Genomic DNA, 22230 nt, shown 5'->3' on the forward strand with positions numbered 1-22230 from the left:
TAAACCGAAAAAAATCAAAATAATTACTCGAGGTTAATTAAATAAAACTTTCAATTTATTTTAATTTACTTAGTTCAGTATTTTTTTTCACCTATCGGTTGTTTGTAAGTCATAAAACTAAACGAGTTAGATATAGTGTTATGTATATCAAAATGATCAGGATAAAGAGACGAGTTAAAACCCGGATGACCGTCTGTCTCTCCGTTAACTTGCGTAAACATTAAGATATCTTGACGAAACTTGGTACAGATGTTCCTTGAAAATAGCATTTAATATACCAGTGCTTGACCCTAGAGACATCTATTGGAAAACGGCGGAAGCAAATATATATCTCGTAAACCAATAAAGCTTTATAAACCAAACTTTTTGCAGTCACTTCCCTTACGTTCCCATACACCATAAAAGTAGCCGAAATCGGATAATAACCACGTCCACCTCCCATACAAAGATTAGCCCTCTAATGCATGAATTTTTGTTTCGACTGTGATTTTTATATTAGACTATATTCAGGTCTGTGAAGACGAATCTGATGTTAGTTTTTCGATTTGTCAATTTGTGTACCTTTTACAGGTAAAATAAGGTAATCCGCCTCAAGGCGGACCTATGCATTAAAATGTTCATATAAATTTATGTTTTCATTTCTTCTTTATTGTGATATTTGAAAAAACAATCTTTTGCCGTTGAATTGCATAAATTAATTTTACATTTAATGCAAAATGCCTGAGTTTCTGATTTGCATCCACGAAATTTGCACATTTTTTTGCCTGAGCGGTCCAAAAACTTACACCAGTGTCCTATTTGATCGTATCTTATATTTTCTGATAGGTGATACGTCTTTTTAGCTTTTGGTGGAGGTGTTAAAGACGATGGACGACCACGTTTTACAGGTTTTGTCGAACCAATCAAACAAAGTGTTTCTGCCACTTCTGATCTGAAGTCAGGAAGTTTACACTTTAGGACGTCCTTATTTAGTCGGTTATAAAGACAATATGCATTCACCATACTCACGTCCAGCATGTGGTAAAATAATTTATTTGTCCATTTTCTGGTTTTCATTTTTATGTGGTATCGACCAATCAATCCGTCAACCAAATCCACACCACCCATATGCTGGTTGTATTCTTTCACAATAGCTGGACAATCCACCTCAACATTTTGTTTCAATTTTCGATCCCAACGATTTGCCTTTAAGGAATATGAACTTTCATTATGTACAATTGCATCTGTTCCTACGTAGGTGGATAACAGACGAACTGCTCTTGTGTCGTACCACAAAACGCTGCTTATGTCTACTCCAAAAACACTTCCCACGTATTCTTCATTATACCCACGTGCTACTTTTTTTGATTGCAGCTCTGCGTCTGTGGAAAGTTTTATATTTGGTACTCGATTTCCTCGCACTGTACCTAAACTGTGAATTCCGCGACTTCTCATATATAATAGCAATCCCAATGAGGTATAAAAGTTGTCAAAGTAAATAATATGATTGGCATTGTTTGGTATGACTTGTGACAACCTAACTACAACATTGGATGCAGCACCAAGATCTGGACAATTTGGCAAAATTTTGTTATCGCCGGCGCCACAATAAACTTCAAAGGAATACGAATATCCAAAGGAATCGCAAATCACGAATAGTTTCGCTCCCCATTTGTGAGGTTTTGCTGGCATATATTGCCTCACTGGGTTTCCACTCATTTTCGTGGCACACATTTGCTCATCAACGCAAAGTCTCTGCCGCATTGGAACTGAAGAAAAACGTTGGTTGAAATGTTTTACTAGCGGCCTTATTTTATACAAGAGGTCATAACCAGGTTGACCTTTCTCTATACGAGACGCATCATTATTGAAATGCAAGTGGTTTCTAATTTCTTCAAATCGATTGCATGTCATGGATAAACGTATCGGATCTAATCCGTATTGTCCCCAATATGAGCGACTGTTAGGAAAGCGATAAACAGACGTAAACAACAATATTCCCAAAAACTTACGCAGCTCTTGGTGATCGATACAAAACTTTGAAGATATATCTTTTTGCTTGGCATACAAGTTCATCTGTAAGGCTATTGCCTGCAAAATTTTTATTAAAAATTTAATAAACTGTTATATATTAGAAATTACCTTCAGAAAGTCTTCGGTCACAAAATATGCAAAGCAGTCGTAAGGTGTTTTTAAACATTTTAAAAAATCCGGCATGTCCTGGCCTTGAAAAGCCAAATCTGCAACACTCAGCTGAAGTTTTTTCTTCTTCCAAAGAATCGATCTTATCGCACTCATATCGTTTCTCAAATCACTTGCAGCTGGTAGGACTCCGATTTTTTCTTGCGATTCTAATGCTTTGTGCACAGAACGTGTCACTGTCGACGGTAAGAATACACTAGAAGTAACGTCACAAACAGGCAATGGAGGAATCGGTGGCAGCTCAATTATTTCAGCATTTTCTTCAAAGTCTGTCACATTCAAACTGCATTCGATTGCGTTTCGCATCATTTCTGAGGAGTTTAGCATTGCATCAATGATCGTATCATTTTCCGGTAGTGAGTAGGTTGGATCCATATCAGAATCGTCACTATCAAAATCGCATTCATTGTCGGAAGTATCAGTTACCAATTGCGACTCTTCGAAATATTGTCGAATTTCTTCATCCGTCATATGGGTCTTAGAATAACGCGACATATCTGATTATTATTCAATAATAAAATAAGAAAAATTTTCAATTGTATCACAAATATTTCATTTTACTTGAAAAAGGTAGGCAGCGCAATGCATGAGTCCGCCTCAAGGCGGAGTTCAATATTTTCGAATTTACTCACCTGCTATTAGTTTTTTTATTATAAATCGAACACTATCATAAAGAGCACAAAATTCCACACCCGTAAGTATTTTTTTCAACTTGAAACGACACAAGAATTTATATTTCTTGTTGTTCAGAAAATTGTGTTGATTGCAAAAATAATTAAATTGGCGGGAAAGTGCTAATCTGTCACTTCAAATTGACAGTACGTCAAAACTAGAAGTAGTATTGCCAATCTGAAAAAACCATTACGTAAGTTGAACTTTAAGCGTTCTTTTGAAAAAAAATCCGAATTTTAATATTAAAAGAAATATTTTATATCTGATTTTGAAAACACCCCGTCTGTAGGCAGGCATATGCACTAGAGGGTTAGGTTGAAAGTGCGGAAAACAAAAATCTCAGCAACTATTCGACCGATTTTAATAAAATTCGATATATAATACTCTCTTGACTAGGGATGGCAAAAAAATTTTTTAATCGATTAAATAATCAAATGATTAATTGCAAGATATAAAAAAATAATTGCAATTAATTGCAATTAATGTAAAAAAATCGAGTAATCGATTAATTCCAATGTTTTCAAATAATACTAAATTGCATAAAGACCACCACCAAGTTTCAGGGCCGAATTTTGTATTATAATGCTCTATCACAGAGTCCGAGACATATCCTAAAAGAGAAAAAATTCTTAATTAAATTTTTCAAAATATGTACAGCAATCTTAAAGTAAAAGAATTGCCTCTTACTTGAAAGACTATGTTTTGCAACTTTGCGTAAAAATAAAACCAATAAAATATAGGAGACTATATTCTTATTTCAGACATTCAAATTATGTTGGTATATACACAAAAGCAAAAACGGAAATAAAATTAAAATATCGTATTAAAAATTCATTTGTCTTAGTATAAATGAAAATATATTTATTGAAGTCAAGAAAATTTATTCTCTGTTCAACCAAGAAAGAAAAAGCAATTTCGATAAACGTTTTGTTGTCAAACGATTGCGTTTTTCGGTCGCAGTTGCACCCGATTTTGAGAAAAGCCGCTCAGCAGGTACTGAGGTACAAAGTAGATGACAATACTTTTTTGAAAGTCGGTACGGTTTTCATTTCTTCCCAAGCATCAATAGTGTTTCGAAGCTGAAGGGCTTTCATTAATTGGTTTGCTGCTGCAACTCGGCATTTCAATCATGGTGTCAGTGTCATCATCACTTGTCGTTACTCCTAGATTTCAGAGTCTAATTTGTACACATATATTTATATATAACTAGAAGAAATTTAAAATGTAATACCGATTGCTCCAAGTTACCACAATTTGCAGGCTACTGTTGCATGCTTTAATTTTAAATACTGCAACATATTTGATGTGTTATTAGAAAATTTTAAATTTTTGCAGCAAAGTTGACATTTAACGTAGTTATTGCTATTTTATTAAAAAAATGTCCACACTTCGCTTTTAACTGACGCCATTGCTCTTCAAACAACTGAACGTAAAATGCGTTTGACTTAACTGTAAATGCAGTGTTACCAGACATTCATTTGTTGATATTAAACTACGTTGACATATTAGAATTTAACTATGTTTATACCGTTTCCAGTCATTAATGACTGATGCGACCAATTTCGACCCTTGTACGCTAACTTAGATGAACATTAAATGTATTAAATTTCAAAATGCAGTTTGCGATTATTTTGCAATTACTCGAGTAATAGTCGATCAAATGATTAATCGTTGCCATCCCTACTCTTGACACCTTGACGATACGGATGAAAAATGCCGAAGTCGGTTCATAACCGCGCTTACTTCCCATATAACTCAATTGTGATTTCCATCTGATTCCTTCACTTTATAATGTATACATAAGGAACTAATGAAGATAGCGGAATAAAACTGTACATAAATAGTGCATATCATCTCTGGCTTCACTTGTGGAAAAATTGTCGAAATCGGATTAAAACTTTTCAAGGCCCCTGATATCGAACATAAAGAAATCAGTGCTTAAGGGTAAATTTTCACTGAAAATATCTTTAAAACTTTTAGATATTTTAATTTAATTCAGAGGAAATCTTTTTTCTTTTAATAGATAGTGTGTCTTTGTCCAAAAAATTATAAACTCGGGTTATAACTTCTCCAAGCTCCCATATACCAAATTATAGGTTTTTCAAAAATACGCTCGTCTTTACTCCGCATATATCGTTTAATATGTGAGATATCTTAGCAAAATTAAGTGAGTGTATAGTCTTGGATATAGTGTACCTGGGTGGTGAAAATGAGTCAAATTGTGTGTTATTTTAATAAAATTACATCAATAAATTGCGAGAGTATAAAATGTTCGGTTTCGCCCGAACTTAGCCTTTCCTTACTTTTGATTTGTCTAATTGTTTTAAAATGTTATAAAGTAGTAATGAAGGGAAAGAGTATGAATCTGCAAAAAGATTTTACAAAACTTAACCATTTCTTTTTCCTGTAGATACCCAACTGGTGCGATTATGGCTATGATCAATGTAGCTGTTTGGACGCCAGTTGTGGTGCGATCCATTTTGACGGAAACTATTATGGAGGCTGGCATGTCAACAGCAGGTCGGTTTGGTTGGTTCGTGCCAAAAACGCAGATCGATATGCCGTTAGAGTTGGCTGCCTACAGTTTACACTACAACGTGTTTCTTAATCAAACCCATAGTGATTATGGACGCTACGTAATACCGGAAGCGCTATTGGCTGAATTGCGCGCGGGTAAAAAGTGAGTAGTGTGTGCAGAGTGATTTGCATACTTGTGGGCAGAGAAAATAATTGTATTTATGTGTTAAATTTCAATAGTTACGAGGAATATCAAAGCCCCGATTGTTTCGGAAGAACATGTGTCACCTTGCTGGCCGAACATAAACCCGATACTGCCTTCGTCATGCATCATATAGCCGGTACACACAGTTTTGTCAATGTGCTCTGGTTGGGTGCGGATTTTCGGGGGAAGTTACGTCAGCTTTATGGCAAATATCAGGATAAGTTTAACCCTGAATTGCTTAATAAGCGCTTCATTGTGCTTCACTGGACACCATCCATTGTTATCGATGGTGAAATTGAGTTTTATCAAATCACCCAGCCGCGTTGTGAAGACCTGACAGTGTTACTGCGAACTGCCTGCAAATATGAGCTAACGCCGGTAGTCAAATACTATACGCAGAGTTTGAAAGAAGAACACTTGCTTTCCGTATTACGTGAATTTAATATATCGGATGGCATGCTGCGGTTACTACAACTGAGCCCACAGTGGCAAAATACCGATGCGAATATCGATGACGTCTACAATAGAGTTGCGTGCGAATGGTTAAAGTCTAATGAGGAGACATACAAGGGATGGCTTAGCAAAAAGTCGCAAATTAATTTAAATATCGGTGGGATTTTTCCGCTAACAGACTTTAGTCGCGGCCATCAGAATCTCAAGGAAGCTGTTTTACATGCTGTTAAGGCAGTAAATAACAAAGGTTTACTAAGTAATTACCAACTCGATGCGATGGCTCACGATGGACAATGTAAAGCCGACGAGGTTATGAAAGTATTCATACATTACTTTTCCGATCCACGTGTGTTGGGTGTGCTAGGTCCGGCTTGTAGTGAAACAGTCGAACCAATAGCGGGCATATCGAAGCATACAAATATGGCTGTGATATCATACTCGGCGGAGGGCGCTACATTCACCGATCGTGACGCATATCCCTATTTCTTTCGTACGATTGGTTCAAATCGTCAGTACGAGGATGTGTACATTGAGTTAATGAAATTCTTTGGTTGGAAGCGTGTTGCCGCCCTGACTGAAGATGGACAAAAGTATACCGAGTATATATCGCACATGGAACCAGCTATGAAGAAAAGTGACTTGGAATTGATTATCAATAAGAAGTTCCTGAGTGATGTGAAGGCTGTGGAAATGAAAAAAGTGAGCTGAATTGTATTTGATGTTTTTTTTTTTGGGGAAAATTGTTAATGTTTATAAAAACCCATTTGATTTCAGCACCTGTTGGATCTAAAGGAAAAACATGCCAAGATTATAATTGCGGATATACACCACAGGAATGCTGAGCTGGCGCTTTGTGAGGCCTACAATTTAGGAGTAAGTTAATTAAGAACTAAGAGTAGATAGTGTTTCTCATCAGTAATCTGATTGTTTCGTAGTCGAAATTTACGTTGCATTCGTAACTAAGTCAGTTTTCAAAGATATTAACATTATATTGGCCAGGGACCGGAAATAATAGTTATTTTACAATTTTTAATAAAAATATCATACATAAAGGAACATCGTAGAAACGTTTTGATTACACCATCATGATTTTTAGGTGAACTATATGCGAAATATTGTATGATTTTTAAATTTTGATTTTTATATATTTAAATCAAAAATAAAAGTTATTTTTGATTTTTATTTTTTTAGATCAAAAAATAAGAATTATTTTTGATTTTTATATTTTTAAATCAATAATAAAAATCAATTCAAAATTTGTGACATAATATGTTTCTTAATTTCTGTTAAGCTTTAAAGTAAAACTAAGATGTACGGTTATAATAACAATAAAATGTTATGCCTCTGAACTTGATAATGGATAAGTCGCATATATTCATATATAAAAATTGGAATGATGCAGCATATTGTGATATATACGGCATAAATAAATAAATAATAATTTTTAATTGATTTTTATTATTGATTTAAAAATATAAAAATCAAAAATAATTCTTATTTTTTGATCTAAAAAAATAAAAATCAAAAATAACTTTTACTTTTGATCTAAATATATAAAAATCAAAAATAACTCTTATTTTTTGATTCATTCATTGAAAATGTTCGTATTTAAACGTTCCCGGCGGTTATAGTTCTCTGATGAATTGAAGCTTTGAACGTATCGTTAGTCCGAAATTACATATTTGGCACAATTCCGATTACTATGGCGCCGCGATCTGAGGGCACCGTTGGAAAGAGGACGTCCTCCCGATTAAAAAATATATAGGGTTATAGGTACCGCAGACGCCTAGTTTTCAAAATATTCCGCTTTAAAGATCAAAAAATCAAAATTTTCAACAAGCAATTTCACTCACTATAACCCAATTTACGCTCTTTTTTCACTTCAAATGTTTGAAATTTCATTGCTAACACTCAATAAAGTTCAAATTTAACATTTATTTAAAGTTTTTTTAAACAAAAATTAGCTATTTTAAAAATCACTTTTCACTCTAAGATTTATGTGTTCACAATTATGCGGAAAACGAGCGCAGTCACATTGTAGATTTCATATAAAAATTCATCCATAAATTCCTCTTTTTGCGAAAATTCCTCTTTTTTGCCAAAATTCCTCTTCTTTTATTTAACAAAATAAATTTTTAAAAATCATATCGAGGACAGTCTTTGATTTTGCTAACACTTGTATTGGCTTGACCAGAAAGGAGGTCTACGCGAAAAAACTCCGAACACATCACAGGGTTATTTTTTTAAAGCGCGGCCGAAGGCCGCCAGTGCAGAAAGGAGTTCTACGCGAAAAAAAAACTTTGGACACCCTGGTTTTGGCTCGACCAGGGTTATTTTTTTAAAGCGCGGCCGAAGGCCGCCAGTGCCGAAAGGAGTTCTACACGAAAAAAACTTCGAACATCCCTGGAAAGATTTTTTATATACATCCTTGATGCAGAAGAGAGTTCTACGACAAAAAACTATGATATGCTAATAAATAAAAGACGGTAATTAAAAAATCGATCATCTATGGTTTCTAACATGTGGCAACGCTCGTTTTCCACATAATTGTAAACACAGAAACCTTTTCAGCTATTAGTGTGCTAAGTGATTTTTAAAATAAGTAAATTTTAACATGAATATTTCAAAAACTATAAGTCCAATAAAGAATATTTATATATATTCCTGCTCTGGAGAGCCCCGTTGTCAAACCCCGACCGCCAAAGTAATCGGAATCGTGCCACATATTTAGAAAAAGGTTTTCAAATGTCCGAATAACATATAACTGCTTATGTTCTCCACAGATGACAGCCTACGAAGGTTATGTTTGGTTCTTGCCCTCTTGGATATCTAAAGACTGGAGCACATTGGATAGCAATCACAATTGCACAAGTGAGCAATTGAAAAAGGTTAGAACATTAATAATGTCTTTCAAGGGTAAAACTAATCATTTAACTGTTTTTTATGCTTCCAGGCTGCGGAAGGTCATTTCAGCATAATGCACACACCATTTGGCGACCTCAATGCAACCATGCAGGAAAATATAACTATAAGTGAGTGGTTACAGACACATGCCCGAAACAATAACGTGATCTCGAATTACACTGGTTACGCGTACGATGCAGTTTGGGCTTACGCATACGCTGTAGAAAAACTGTTGAAGGAGAACGAAGGTGCGGTAAATAATTTGCGTAGTAAAAGTGTGGTCACACGCTTCGTAGAGCTCATTTGGCAGACAGATTTCATCGGTCTCTCTGGGCGTGTGCAGTTCGGTAGAGGCGGTTCTCGTATTACCGATTTAGACATCGTGCAATGGCACGATAACCAATTCCATAATTTGGGTAAATTTAAGCCATATGTGAAAGGTATCGGCGATGCTATGCACACCGATGGTGGGCGTTTGCAGTTGGAAGAAGATAAAGTGTTATGGCTAGAGAGTGGTGGTCAGCGACCAAGTGATGGTACGTACGACTGTAGCTTTGCACTCTTGGCCAAATTACTCAATAAGGATTGTGAGAGCGCTGCTTTCATATTCACGGCTATGATGTGTCTCTTATTTGTTACCATAATATCGCTGATATCTTTCTTTTTCTGGAAGAAACGTTACGACAAGAAACTCAAGCGGTCGGCGAAAATAATGAAAAATTTCGGCATTGACTTACTATCACCGTCGCACAATATGAGCAACACGCTCGACAAATGGGAAGTGCCTAAAGAGAATGTGGTAATAAATCGTCGATTGGGTAAAGGTGCTTTCGGTATGGTGTATGGTGGTGAGGCGTTAATTGGTGCCAGCGGTTGGACTGCAGTAGCGGTCAAGACGCTAAAAACAGGCGCCTCCACAGACGACCGTTTGGATTTCTTATCCGAAGCGGAGGTCATGAAACGCTTGCATCACAATAACATAGTCAAACTATTGGGCGTTTGTCTGCAAACAGAACCAATTTACACCATTATGGAGTTCATGCTGTATGGCGACTTGAAGACATACTTGCTGGCGCGTCGGCAATTGCTCAACGATAAAGTGACCGACGACTCTGATGTCTCGTCGAAACGTTTAACAATGTATGCCATGGATGTGGCACGTGGACTCGCCTACCTCGCTAGCGAAAAGTATGTACACCGCGATCTGGCATGCCGTAATTGTCTGGTAAATGCGCAGCGTGTCGTCAAACTCGGTGATTTCGGTATGACGCGTTCTACCTACGAGAGCGACTATTATCGTTTCAATAGAAAAGCAATGTTGCCTATACGCTGGATGGCGCCAGAATCTTTAGGATCTGGCATGTTCACGTCTGCGTCAGATGTGTGGGCTTTTGGTGTTGTGGTATATGAAATAATCACATTCGGTTCGTATCTTTATCAAGGCTTAACCAATGAGCAGGTGTTTGATTATATTAAAAGTGGCAAAACCTTGCAAATACCTACGGGTGTGAAGCCACAACTGGAGGGTTTACTTAAAGCTTGTTGGAGTCAAGAGGCCAAAAAGCGTCCAACTGCTGCCGAGGTATTCGATTATATCACGAATTATCCACGTTTATTGACGCCCTGTGTAGATGTACCCAGTGCTTCGGTAGAAATGAGCGAAATCGAAAGCGATGAAGTAGAACTTTTACCCAAATCACGTAAATGCTCACCATTTAGGTGTGACTCAACGCTGGATATTTTACCGCAAACCAATGTCACCAGTCAATTTGAACTCTCCAACGATTTTATTGATGGCATTGAATCATCGGCAGAAGCGGACCTAGAAATGCCCGTCAGCTATACATTGTTTGAGTCTCCAAATCCGCATTCGAATAATAGCAGTAACAATAATACAATAGATAAAAATTTCAGTTTCAACGATTACAAAGCGTATACACCTGTGGGTTATAAAGTAATGTCACCAGTATCTTCACATCGAATTAGCGAAAGTTCGGATTCCTCGCAGGCGAGACTGCTGAAGAAGTCCTCTTTGGAGACGTTGCGGCAAACAGCATTCTGACCATGTTCTACTATGATAAACAAAAAAATCTTTCAAATATCTAAGTTGAATTTAGTTGTAACTACATAAGTACAATATTAGCCGCATTACTAGCCAACCTGTTCGTTACGCCATTGTTTTGATTAAGTCACACGCACACATTTGTAAATATACATTTATCTACATCCATACAAACATTCATACCTACATACATATGCACATAAAGTGGCTTAATGAATGTTAATGTTAACCTAGGATTACTAATAATTAATTACATAAGTAGACTATTGTATTACTACAACGGTACGAAGGCTATGAAAAGGCAATTTAGATAACAGGGTGCCATTCAAATATATAATAAGTACTTTTTTCAATAGTATCTAATAAACTTCTACTACATTTTTGTAAGACTATGCTGGCAACCATAGATTTACTATAGATCTCATATTAAACATTATATCCTGTTATGGTATGGTACAATCTTCTACAAGAGTGTACAGCCGCTGGCGTACGCCGATGATATTGATATCATCGGAAGCAACAACCGCGCCGTTTGTTCTGCTTTTTCCCGCATGGATAAGGAGGCGAACCGAATGGGTCTGGAGGTGAATGAGGACAAGACGAAATATCTCCTGTCATCAAGCAAACAGTCGGCGCACTCGCGTCTTGGCTCCCACGTCACTGTTGACAGTCATAACTTCGAAGTTGTGGATAATTTCGTATACCTGGGAACCAGTATCAACAACACCAACAATCTCAGCCTCGAACTTATCGATCACTCTTGCCAACAGGTGCTACTTTGGACTGAGAGGCAATTGAACATTAAAGTCCTCTCTCAACGAACCAAAATCAAACTCTACAAGTCGCTTATCATTCCCGTCCTGCTTTATGGCGCAGAAGCTTGGACAATGTCAACATCAGATGAGACGACACTAGGAGTTTTCGAGAGGAAAATTTTGCGCAAAATTTATGGTCCCCAGAACATTGGCAACGGCGAATACCGCAGACGATGGAACGATGAGCTGTACGAGTTATACGACGACATTGACATAGTTCAGGGAATAAAATGACAGCGGCTACGCTGGCTAGGTCATGTTGTCCGAATGGACGAAAACACTCCAGCTCTGAAAGTGTTCGATGCAGTACCCGCCGGAGGAAGCCGAGGAAGGAGAAGGCCTCCATTCCGTTGGAAGGACCAGGTGGAGAGCGACCTGGTTACACTTGGAATCTCCAACTGGCGCCGAACTGCGAAGGAAAGAGAGGAGTGGCGCGCTCTCATCGATTCGGCTATAACCGGCTAAACGGTTGAACGCCAATCACATACATACATCCTGTTATGAGAGATTAATTGCAATTTTTCTCTCAATCAATGTCAAAACGTGAAGAGGAAAATACTTGCTCCGAATCTTAATTTTTCAAAGCCGCTTCTTGATAATAACATGACACCAGCAGCACCACCTGAACTACAGTTGAACTAACTTGAATCACCATAATCCACAGAAAAATTTCGTGTTAAGTGCCTTGGAGACGATCAAATAATTGCGTCAAACACTTTAAGTGTGTTGGTGTCGTCGGCTCTCGTCGGCTACACGTACGCTACACCGACCTGTTGTCGGCTCTGTTTGATGAAAATCAAAAATTTTTGATATTTCTATTTGACGGACGATAATTTGATCGTCTCCACTCATGTTTGACAAGCATGAGCTCATTTGCAGGGAAGATTTCAAGCTGAGAGGACATAGAAAAGTGAAGTAAAGCGAAACGGAAAAAATAAAATAAAATAAAATAAAATAAAATAAAATAAAATAAAATAAAATAAAATAAAATAAAATAAAATAAAATCAAATCAAATCAAATCAAATCAAATCAAATCAAATCAAATCAAATCAAATCAAATCAAATCAAATCAAATCAAATCAAATCAAATCAAATCAAATCAAATCAAATCAAATCAAATCAAATCAAATCAAATCAAATCAAATCAAATCAAATCAAATCAAATCAAATCAAATCAAATCAAATCAAATCAAATCAAATCAAATCAAATCAAATCAAATCAAATCAAATCAAATCAAATCAAATCAAATCAAATCAAATCAAATCAAATCAAATCAAATCAAATCAAATCAAATCAAATCAAATCAAATCAAATCAAATCAAATCAAATCAAATCAAATCAAATCAAATCAAATCAAATCAAATCAAATCAAATCAAATCAAATCAAATCAAATCAAATCAAATCAAATCAAATCAAATCAAATCAAATCAAATCAAATCAAATCAAATCAAATCAAATCAAATCAAATCAAATCAAATCAAATCAAATCAAATCAAATCAAATCAAATCAAATCAAATCAAATCAAATCAAATCAAATCAAATCAAATCAAATCAAATCAAATCAAATCAAATCAAATCAAATCAAATCAAATCAAATCAAATCAAATCAAATCAAATCAAATCAAATCAAATCAAATCAAATCAAATCAAATCAAATCAAATCAAATCAAATCAAATCAAATCAAATCAAATCAAATCAAATCAAATCAAATCAAATCAAATCAAATCAAATCAAATCAAATCAAATCAAATCAAATCAAATCAAATCAAATCAAATCAAATCAAATCAAATCAAATCAAATCAAATCAAATCAAATCAAATCAAATCAAATCAAATCAAATCAAATCAAATCAAATCAAATCAAATCAAATCAAATCAAATCAAATCAAATCAAATCAAATCAAATCAAATCAAATCAAATCAAATCAAATCAAATCAAATCAAATCAAATCAAATCAAATCAAATCAAATCAAATCAAATCAAATCAAATCAAATCAAATCAAATCAAATCAAATCAAATCAAATCAAATCAAATCAAATCAAATCAAATCAAATCAAATCAAATCAAATCAAATCAAATCAAATCAAATCAAATCAAATCAAATCAAATCAAATCAAATCAAATCAAATCAAATCAAATCAAATCAAATCAAATCAAATCAAATCAAATCAAATCAAATCAAATCAAATCAAATCAAATCAAATCAAATCAAATCAAATAAAATAAAATAAAATAAAATAAAATAAAATAAAATAAAATAAAATAAAATAAAATAAAATAAAATAACAAAATAAAGTAAAGTAAAATCAAATATAATAAATTAAACTAAATAATATAAAATAATACAAAAATTGAGACATTTTTTTCATAAGAATTGCAGCAAATGCCATTAATAGATCATCATCATCCGACGATGACATGATGACCGTTCGTTACGAGCTCAAAACATCACTAACACATATGCACTGTTTGACGCAATTATTTGATCGTCTCCAGGGCACTTTAGAGAGACTTCCGAGTTACTGAAGGAAATTCGTATGAAAATTTACTTTCAGTTCAACTGTATATACATATATTTCCAGTTCGAGCAAGATTGGGCCAGAAATGATATTTAACGTAATAACTTTAATACAGCATCATCCAGCGGATCCATACGGGAGTTTAGAAAATGCGAATTGGTTTAGTTGTCAAACTTTATATCTTAATTTTCAGGGCTGTATTTTAGCACTAAGAGTAAATACAACGATTCTTATAAATATAGTATTAAGAAACTGATTTTAAAACATTGTTTTTTAAATGTCATTAATCATTGTAAAAACCAAAGACTCATTATTATGACTTACAAATGCACGCTAATTAGAATCTAAATTCACTACTGAATCTTCGTCTGTTAACTCAGTGAAAGCACAAGCTTACAACTAGTATTTGTGAAAGCTCTGACTGGCATCCGTGGTAATTATGTTGGACCGGTTGCCTTGGTAACTGTCATTATATTTATGCCAGTTATCGATCTTAGGTGAAGTAGTAGGCCAAATGCATACAAGAATTCCATACGTAATTATATCTGCGTTTTATGCGTTAAAAAAAATGGAAAATCTTACAAATTTCAAACGCATTCGAAATGTTTTTGTAATAGAAATGTGTTTTGTAATAGAAATTTTCGTTAGACATACATATGTATGTTAGAGAGTCGAACATTGACGTATGAATTATCAATTTCTTAAATTTTGGCCTTTGCTGTGATTGTAACAGAAGTGCTGTGAATGGAACTAGTAAAATTTTTGCAAATGATGGTCATGAATCGTTCATTTAAGTGAGTTTCTGTTATATATTCAAGTATATCATCAGCACAGAATCTGATAATTATTAAGCTGCTGTGAACTATTGATGGTAACACGACAACTCTATCCCTTCGAAATATGTACCTAATATGCTGTGGTGCCTCTAGGTATCATGTGTGCTGTTTATATAAAATAACCAATATTTATATAAAATAACCAATATTAAACAGATAAATAAGTAAAGTAATCAAATCTACGCTCGTATGTACCTAGGTAAAATAAATTACTAATTACTTTGTCTAGGACTATAGTGCAAATTTATATTTATCATATACATACATATTTATAACTACATATATACACATATGAAATGAAATCCACCACTTTTAACTGCCTTTTGAAAGCATCTTACTATTCATAACCAATTTAAGTTGAGTTTAATAAATTTAAATTTAATTAATCATTTATACTACATACATTGAAAGAGGTTTACTCCGCATTTTCATACAATCACAACTATAGATATAAACTGCCATACCTTAGAGGGTGCCGAATAGAACAAACAATGCAATATATTGTCATAATTAAATCAACAGAGGTCACTTTAATAAGGTCTCCACATACCCCCTTATATGGGAATCAACTGAACTTTCATTGGTAACTGTTGCTTTCATAGGCAAAATTTTGGACAGAGCAGAGCTGAAACATAGTGGGAAGAGAAATGACTAATCGAACTTAACTATTGTACATTATAGTTGCTTGTATAATTATCATTTCAAAAATGCTTTTATTTTAGAGTGTTTCCCGTTTATAATTTATTAAAATTAGATAAATTTCATTGATATTTATGGACTTTGACATCAACAAGATTACAGAATTAGTTAACAGATATTTCTATGGTTCACATTGAAGAATAGAAATTCTAAGAGATTTTTTGTGCAATGCTGCCTTCAAAGCTGCCCTCAAAGCTTCTCAATATAAAAAATAAACTCTGAGCCTTAACTTCCTGTGCCAATATTTGCTTTTGCTTAGGCTGAATGCTTTCCTCACCGCTAGGTAATTGAGTAAAGACTACGTCCACGACTTACTTCATAAAAAATAATTAACTATTTTTTCATAAGTTGCACGTAAGCTCATTATTAAATATAAAAGGGTTTATATCTTCTAATCACCACTGTACATTTCTAAAGTTTAACTTATTTTAGGTTATAGACCTTGATACAGTTTTGTTTAATATCTGCTCTGTGAATGGCTTAAACCACTTTGATGAAATTGAATTACCACACTATTTAAGAATAGCCATTTGAATATTATATTGTATGTTGGAAATAATACTGCTTATAGGTATTTAAAAAAGCATTATAAAATACATATGTATATCAACAAATCATATTATAGGTATGACATACATAGAGCATTACGAAAACAATCAATATTGCACTATCTGAGCATTAGTGACAGAGTTACAATGTTTTAAACTGATTCGAACTATATAATTCGGTTCAGTGATTGAAAATTAAAATACAAAAATTTAAACAAGTTTAAGTGTACAAGTATATGTATTATTTATAAATTTGTAAAATGCCAAAATAAGTAACAAAGCCACGGTTTATATGTTTTTGTACAAATATGTACATACAATCATACTTAGAAGCATATAAAAATAAGTTAAAATTGTTCAATAAGTTCCTATTGTCTCGAAAAAGAAAAATATAGACATACTATTTATGCTATACACCATAAACATTTTTTTATACTTATATTACTACAAGTCTATATATACATATATGTGCATAAATGCATAATCAACTGCATATATTTAATAATAATTCTACTTAACACATATATACCCTACATACATGTCATGTCATATATGTCATATATACATAATTTATAATTGTTTACCATTTATGCTTTAATTTATGTCATAAGAAAAATACTTACTATTTTATTATAAAGAAAAAAATATAAATTAATTTACTTACATAATAACTAAACAATTCATTTATTTCGGGTAAATTGGTTACTGGAATATTTCCAAAAGAGATACGCTTGACAGATGAAAGTTACCAAGAATTTAACGAGGAGAACAACGTACTACGAGTAATTGTGCAGCGCTTTACTTGGACAGATGATTCTCAAACTGATTTCAATAATTAGACTGTTCATGTATTTTTATACTCTCGCAACCTGTTGCACAGAGTATCATAGTTTTGTTCACATAACGGTTGTTTATGTCACCAAGAAATAAAAGGGTTAGATATGGGGTTATATATACATAAATGATCAGGATGACGAGTGGATTTGAAATCCGGATGTCTGTCCGTCCGTCTGTCCGTCTGTCCGTCTGTCCGTGCAAGCGATAACTTGAGTAAAAATTAAGATATCTTAATGAAACTTGGAACACATGTTCCTTGGCACCCTGAGGAGGTTGCTTTCGAAAATGGGCAAAATCGGTCCACTGCCACGCCCACAAAATGGTGGAAACCGAAAATCTATACAGTGTCATAACTAAGCCATAAATAAAGTTATGAAAATGAAATTTGGAAAATAGGATCCCATTAGGGAGGGGCACATTTGGATGTAATTTTTTTGGAAAAGTGGGCGTGACCCCGCCCCCAAATAGGTTTTTTGTATATAACTCGCAAACCAATAAAGCAATATAAACCAAACTTTCTGCAGTCGTTTCTTTTGGCCATTTCCTTATACAGTCCAAAAATGAAAGAAATCGGATAATAACCACGCCCACCTCCCATACAAAGGTTAGGTTGAAAATTACTAAAAGTGGGTTAACTCACTAACGAAAAACGTCAGAAACACCAAATTTTACATAAGAAATGGCAGAAGGAAGCTGCACTGAGATTTTTTTACAAAATGGAAAAAGGGCGTGGCGTCGCCCACTTATGGGTCAAAACCATATCTCAAGAACTATTCGACCGATTTCAATGAAATTCGGTATATAACACTTTCTTGACACTCTGATGACACGGGTGGAATATGGGCGAAATCGGTTCACAACTAAGTCTACTTCCCATATAACTCAATTTTGAATTCCATCTGATTCGTTCACTTTATAATACATATATACATTAGGAACAATTGAAGATAATATATATATCATCTGTGGCTCCAATTATAGAAACATTTTCGAAATCGGACTATAACTTTTCAAGGCCACAGATATCTACATGAAGAACTCAGTACCTAAGGTTAATTTTTCACCGAAAATATCGGACTTAATTGATGTCACAAAAATGATATGCCCCTGAATCTTTAAAAATGTAAAACGATGTGCTTTTCCCGTAGATCTGTTGATCCTTCTCCCTATGTAATAAATAACTTCAGTTTACTTTTGCTTTAGATCACTTACATTGGGAATCAAGATTGAATCTTCCTCTGTATACTAGTCGTTTAAGTCGTAGGGAAATACTAGGCATAATATTTCTAGTAAAACATCTGAATGGTTCAGTTTATAACATTTTCCTTTTGTCTGATATCAAGTTTAATGTCCCATTTCGTTCATCAAGGCAGTTTAGACCATTACTTTAAAACATACACTAAAATCTTCGAGAACAAATTTTGAGTTAAACGATTCATTCCGCCAAATATGTTATTATTTTTATACTCTCGCAACCTGTTGCACAGAGTATAATAGTTTTGTTCACATAACGGTTGTTTGTGTCACCAAGAAATATAAGAGTTAGATATGGGGTTATATATACGTAAATGATCAGGATGACGAGTAGATTTGAAATCCGGATGTCTGTCCGTCCGTCTGTCCGTCTGTCCGTCTGTCCGTGCAAGCGATAACTTGAGTAAAAATTAAGATATCTTAATGAAACTTGGAACACATGTTCCTTGGCACCCTGAGGAGGTTGCTTTCGAAAATGGGCAAAATCGGTCCACTGCCACGCCCACAAAATGGAGGAAACCGAAAACCTATACAGTGTCATAACTAAGCCATAAATAAAGTTATGAAAATGAAATTTGGAACATAGGATCCCATTAGGGAGGGGCACATTTGGATGTAATTTTTTTGGAAAAATGGGCGTGACCCCGCCCCCAAATAGGTTTTTTGTATATAACTCGCAAACCAATAAAGCTATATAAGCCAAACTTTCTGCAGTCGTTTCTTTTAGCCATTTCCTTATACAGTCCAAAAATGAAAGAAATCGGATAATAACCACGCCCACCTCCCATACAAAGGTTAGGTTGAAAATTACTAAAAGTGGGTTAACTCCCTAACGAAAAACGTCAGAAACACCAAATTTTACATAAGAAAAGGCAGAAGAAAGCTGCACTGAGATTTTTTTACAAAATGGAAAATGGGCGTGGCGTCGCCCACTTATGGGTCAAAAACCATATCTCAAGAACTATTCGACCGATTTCAATGAAATTCGGTACATAACACTTTCTTGACACCCTGATGACACGGGTGGAATATGGACGAAATCGGTTCACAACTACGTCTACTTCCCATATAACCCAATTTTGAATTCCATCTGATTCGTTCACTTTATAATGTATTCATAAGGAACCAATGAAGCTAGCGGAATAAAACTTTACACAAATACTGTATTTGAGCTGTGACATCACTTGTGGAAAAATTGTCAAAATCGAACCATGACTTTTCAAGGCCCCTGATATCAAACATGAAGAACTCAGTTCCTAAGGTTAATTTTTCACCGAAAATATAGGTAAATCCCTCAGATATTTTAATGTAATTCATTCCCTCTGAATTTTTTTCTTATAACAGTTTCTCTCTGTACCTGAAATGGTAAAAATTGGGTCATAACTTCCCCCAGATCCCATATACCTAATTATAAGTAATATTAAATTAAGTGAGCGTATAGTCTTCGATACGTTGTATCTTGGTGGTGAAAACGAGTGAAATCGGTTTAGGAATTACCTCAGTCCCCATATACTATTTATGATGATTTTCGTTATACTATTGAACTTTATGCCGAATATATGGGTCGAATTGTGTTGTCTTTATAAAATTACATCAATAAATTGCGAGAGTATAAAATGTTCAGTTACACCCGAACTTAGCCCTTCCTTACTTGTTTAAGAATAAGAAACAGATTTTTCGCATTTAAAGTGCAACATAGTCTGGAGATAATACCTGATATCAGGCCAATACACATTCAAGTAAAGTATGTTGCAGTGCTTACAGCCAGCAGGTTTGAAGTATCAGACCATTCGTACCACCGTCAATATGGTATCATACTAAATCTTGGTACAGAACTCGTGCTTGATTGGCAATGCAACTTGGAAATGGATATATGGAGAGAAAAAATAAATATTTTCTTTCTGTGAAAGTCATTGATAGTACTAATGGTGACATCTATGTATACGTCGATGGATAAATGACCGAAACTGGAACAAACAATCCACCCACAGAAAGTTGCTTCAAACTAAACCGAGTATCAGTATTTCAAGTCGATCTTGTTGGATTGCCAAAAAGTGCCAAATGTGTTTCCGCCCTAACTAACAAATCCATAAATTCTCCTGTACATAGCTAAGTGGCAATTAAGGCTAACTGCTGTACCAATTTGAAGTCTCAATTCGTAAGGTTATCTAAAGAGGCAATCAATAAACTTTTAGCTACAAACTCGGTAACATTGTCATATAGATCTAGGAGGATATGAAAAAAATGCCATCTATGTCGATTTGAACACAGCCGGGAAAACAGTTTCATTAAGCAGTGCTAGCTTCTAATATACTTCAATTAAACCACTCGATAAGTGAACACTAAACACCAAGTGTTAATATGAGTAATTCTACATGATCAGATTAAAAAGCAGGATATATTGAGGGTGGAAGGCTGAGTCCAGGCTAGTGCGGTGCTAACCGGTCGAAGGGAAGTAAATTTGTGTTTTTTTGAAGATGCTTTAATGACGTTTTGAAAGTATACATAAATAATTATTTAGACAGAATTTTTATACTCCCGCAACAAAGTTGCTAAAGAGAATATAATAGTTTTGTTCACATAACGGTTGTTTGTAAGTCCAAAAACTAAACGATATAGGTTATATATATCAAAGTTATCAGGGCGACGAGTAAAGTTCAAATCCGGTTGTCTGCCTGTCCGTCTGTCCGTCTGTCCGTCCGTGCAAGCTGTAACTTGAGTAAAAATTGAAATATTTTGATGAAACTTGGTACACGTGTTTCTTGGCACCATAAGAAGGTTAAGTTCGAAGATTGGCGGAATCCGACCATTGCACAGTGGTTGCGCCCATAGGACAAAATTCAAAAAATTCATAACAACAAAAATTTCCGAAAAGTTACCAAATCGTCTCTAAAATGTCCAAGCTTCTTCATGGCAAACCGGTTTTTACTGCAAATCTAACGGGACATTCTAAAAATAGAATGCAAAGCGTGATCAACTGTTCAATTTTGTAGCGAAACTGCGCTATGTTAGCTTTTCGTGAAAACAAAATTGAATTTCAAAGTGGTCAAACGTTTGCTAGAGAGGTCCGATTTTGATTATTTAAAAAGAATTTTATTGTTGCAGGTATTTACTTTAATAAATTCATCTTGTGAAATTAATTTCATTGATTTATTATTTGTTGTGTATTTTTGATTGCTTACACTTTTTTTGTGTATTTTTTTAACGTAATTTTCATGTTTAAATAGACATTTAGTTATGTTACCCCACGATCCTCCCTTTATGAGTGTTATCAGTGTATTTGTCAATGTTTTAAGGTAATACAAATGTTAGGTGTAGCTGCCGATATTTGCCCATATGTTTATATTCGTGAATAAACTTAAGCTGTCGTCTTACTGTTGCTCAAATTTGGTTTGGTAGAACAAAGCATTAAAAACAAAGGCTACGCAGTAGAGATGAGAAAAATTAACATTTGTATTGGTTACATTTGCAAAAAAATTTTTGCTTATTGGACTAAATACAATCGTTGTAAGGTTTCAATTGTTCAGTGGTTCCACCGTAGGCCAAAAATCAAAAAATCCATCTCTCGATTTTTTGACAAAATGTAAACCGATGGCCTCTAAATTGTCCAAACATCTTATTTTCAAACCGGGTTTTCCCAAAAATCTAACGGTACTTTCTAAAAATAGAGTTAAACGCATGAACAACTGTATTTTTTAAAGCACATCAGAATTTTTTTTTT

At 34.4% G+C, this 22230-nt stretch overlaps 1 protein-coding gene across 9 annotated transcripts in view; it reads left to right on the forward strand.

Moving 5' to 3' along the window:
* Nucleotides 1-10998, forward strand: part of LOC105219818 (receptor-type guanylate cyclase gcy-8-like) — a 48156-nt gene extending 37158 nt beyond the window's left edge. For all 9 annotated transcript variants that reach the window (XM_054228313.1, XM_054228316.1, XM_011196141.3 and 6 more), the window contains 5 exons: nucleotides 5264-5533; nucleotides 5611-6727; nucleotides 6803-6901; nucleotides 8812-8916; nucleotides 8982-10998. In XM_054228313.1, the coding sequence (XP_054084288.1) occupies nucleotides 5264-5533; nucleotides 5611-6727; nucleotides 6803-6901; nucleotides 8812-8916; nucleotides 8982-10994 (3604 nt within the window). In that variant the 3' untranslated portion in view covers nucleotides 10995-10998. The remainder of the gene's footprint in view (nucleotides 1-5263; nucleotides 5534-5610; nucleotides 6728-6802; nucleotides 6902-8811; nucleotides 8917-8981) is intronic.
* The last annotated feature ends 11232 nt before the right edge of the window (nucleotides 10999-22230 follow it).

This window comes from Zeugodacus cucurbitae, chromosome 3 (genome assembly GCF_028554725.1).
Source record: "Zeugodacus cucurbitae isolate PBARC_wt_2022May chromosome 3, idZeuCucr1.2, whole genome shotgun sequence".
In the NCBI taxonomy this organism is placed as follows: domain Eukaryota; kingdom Metazoa; phylum Arthropoda; class Insecta; order Diptera; family Tephritidae; genus Zeugodacus; species Zeugodacus cucurbitae.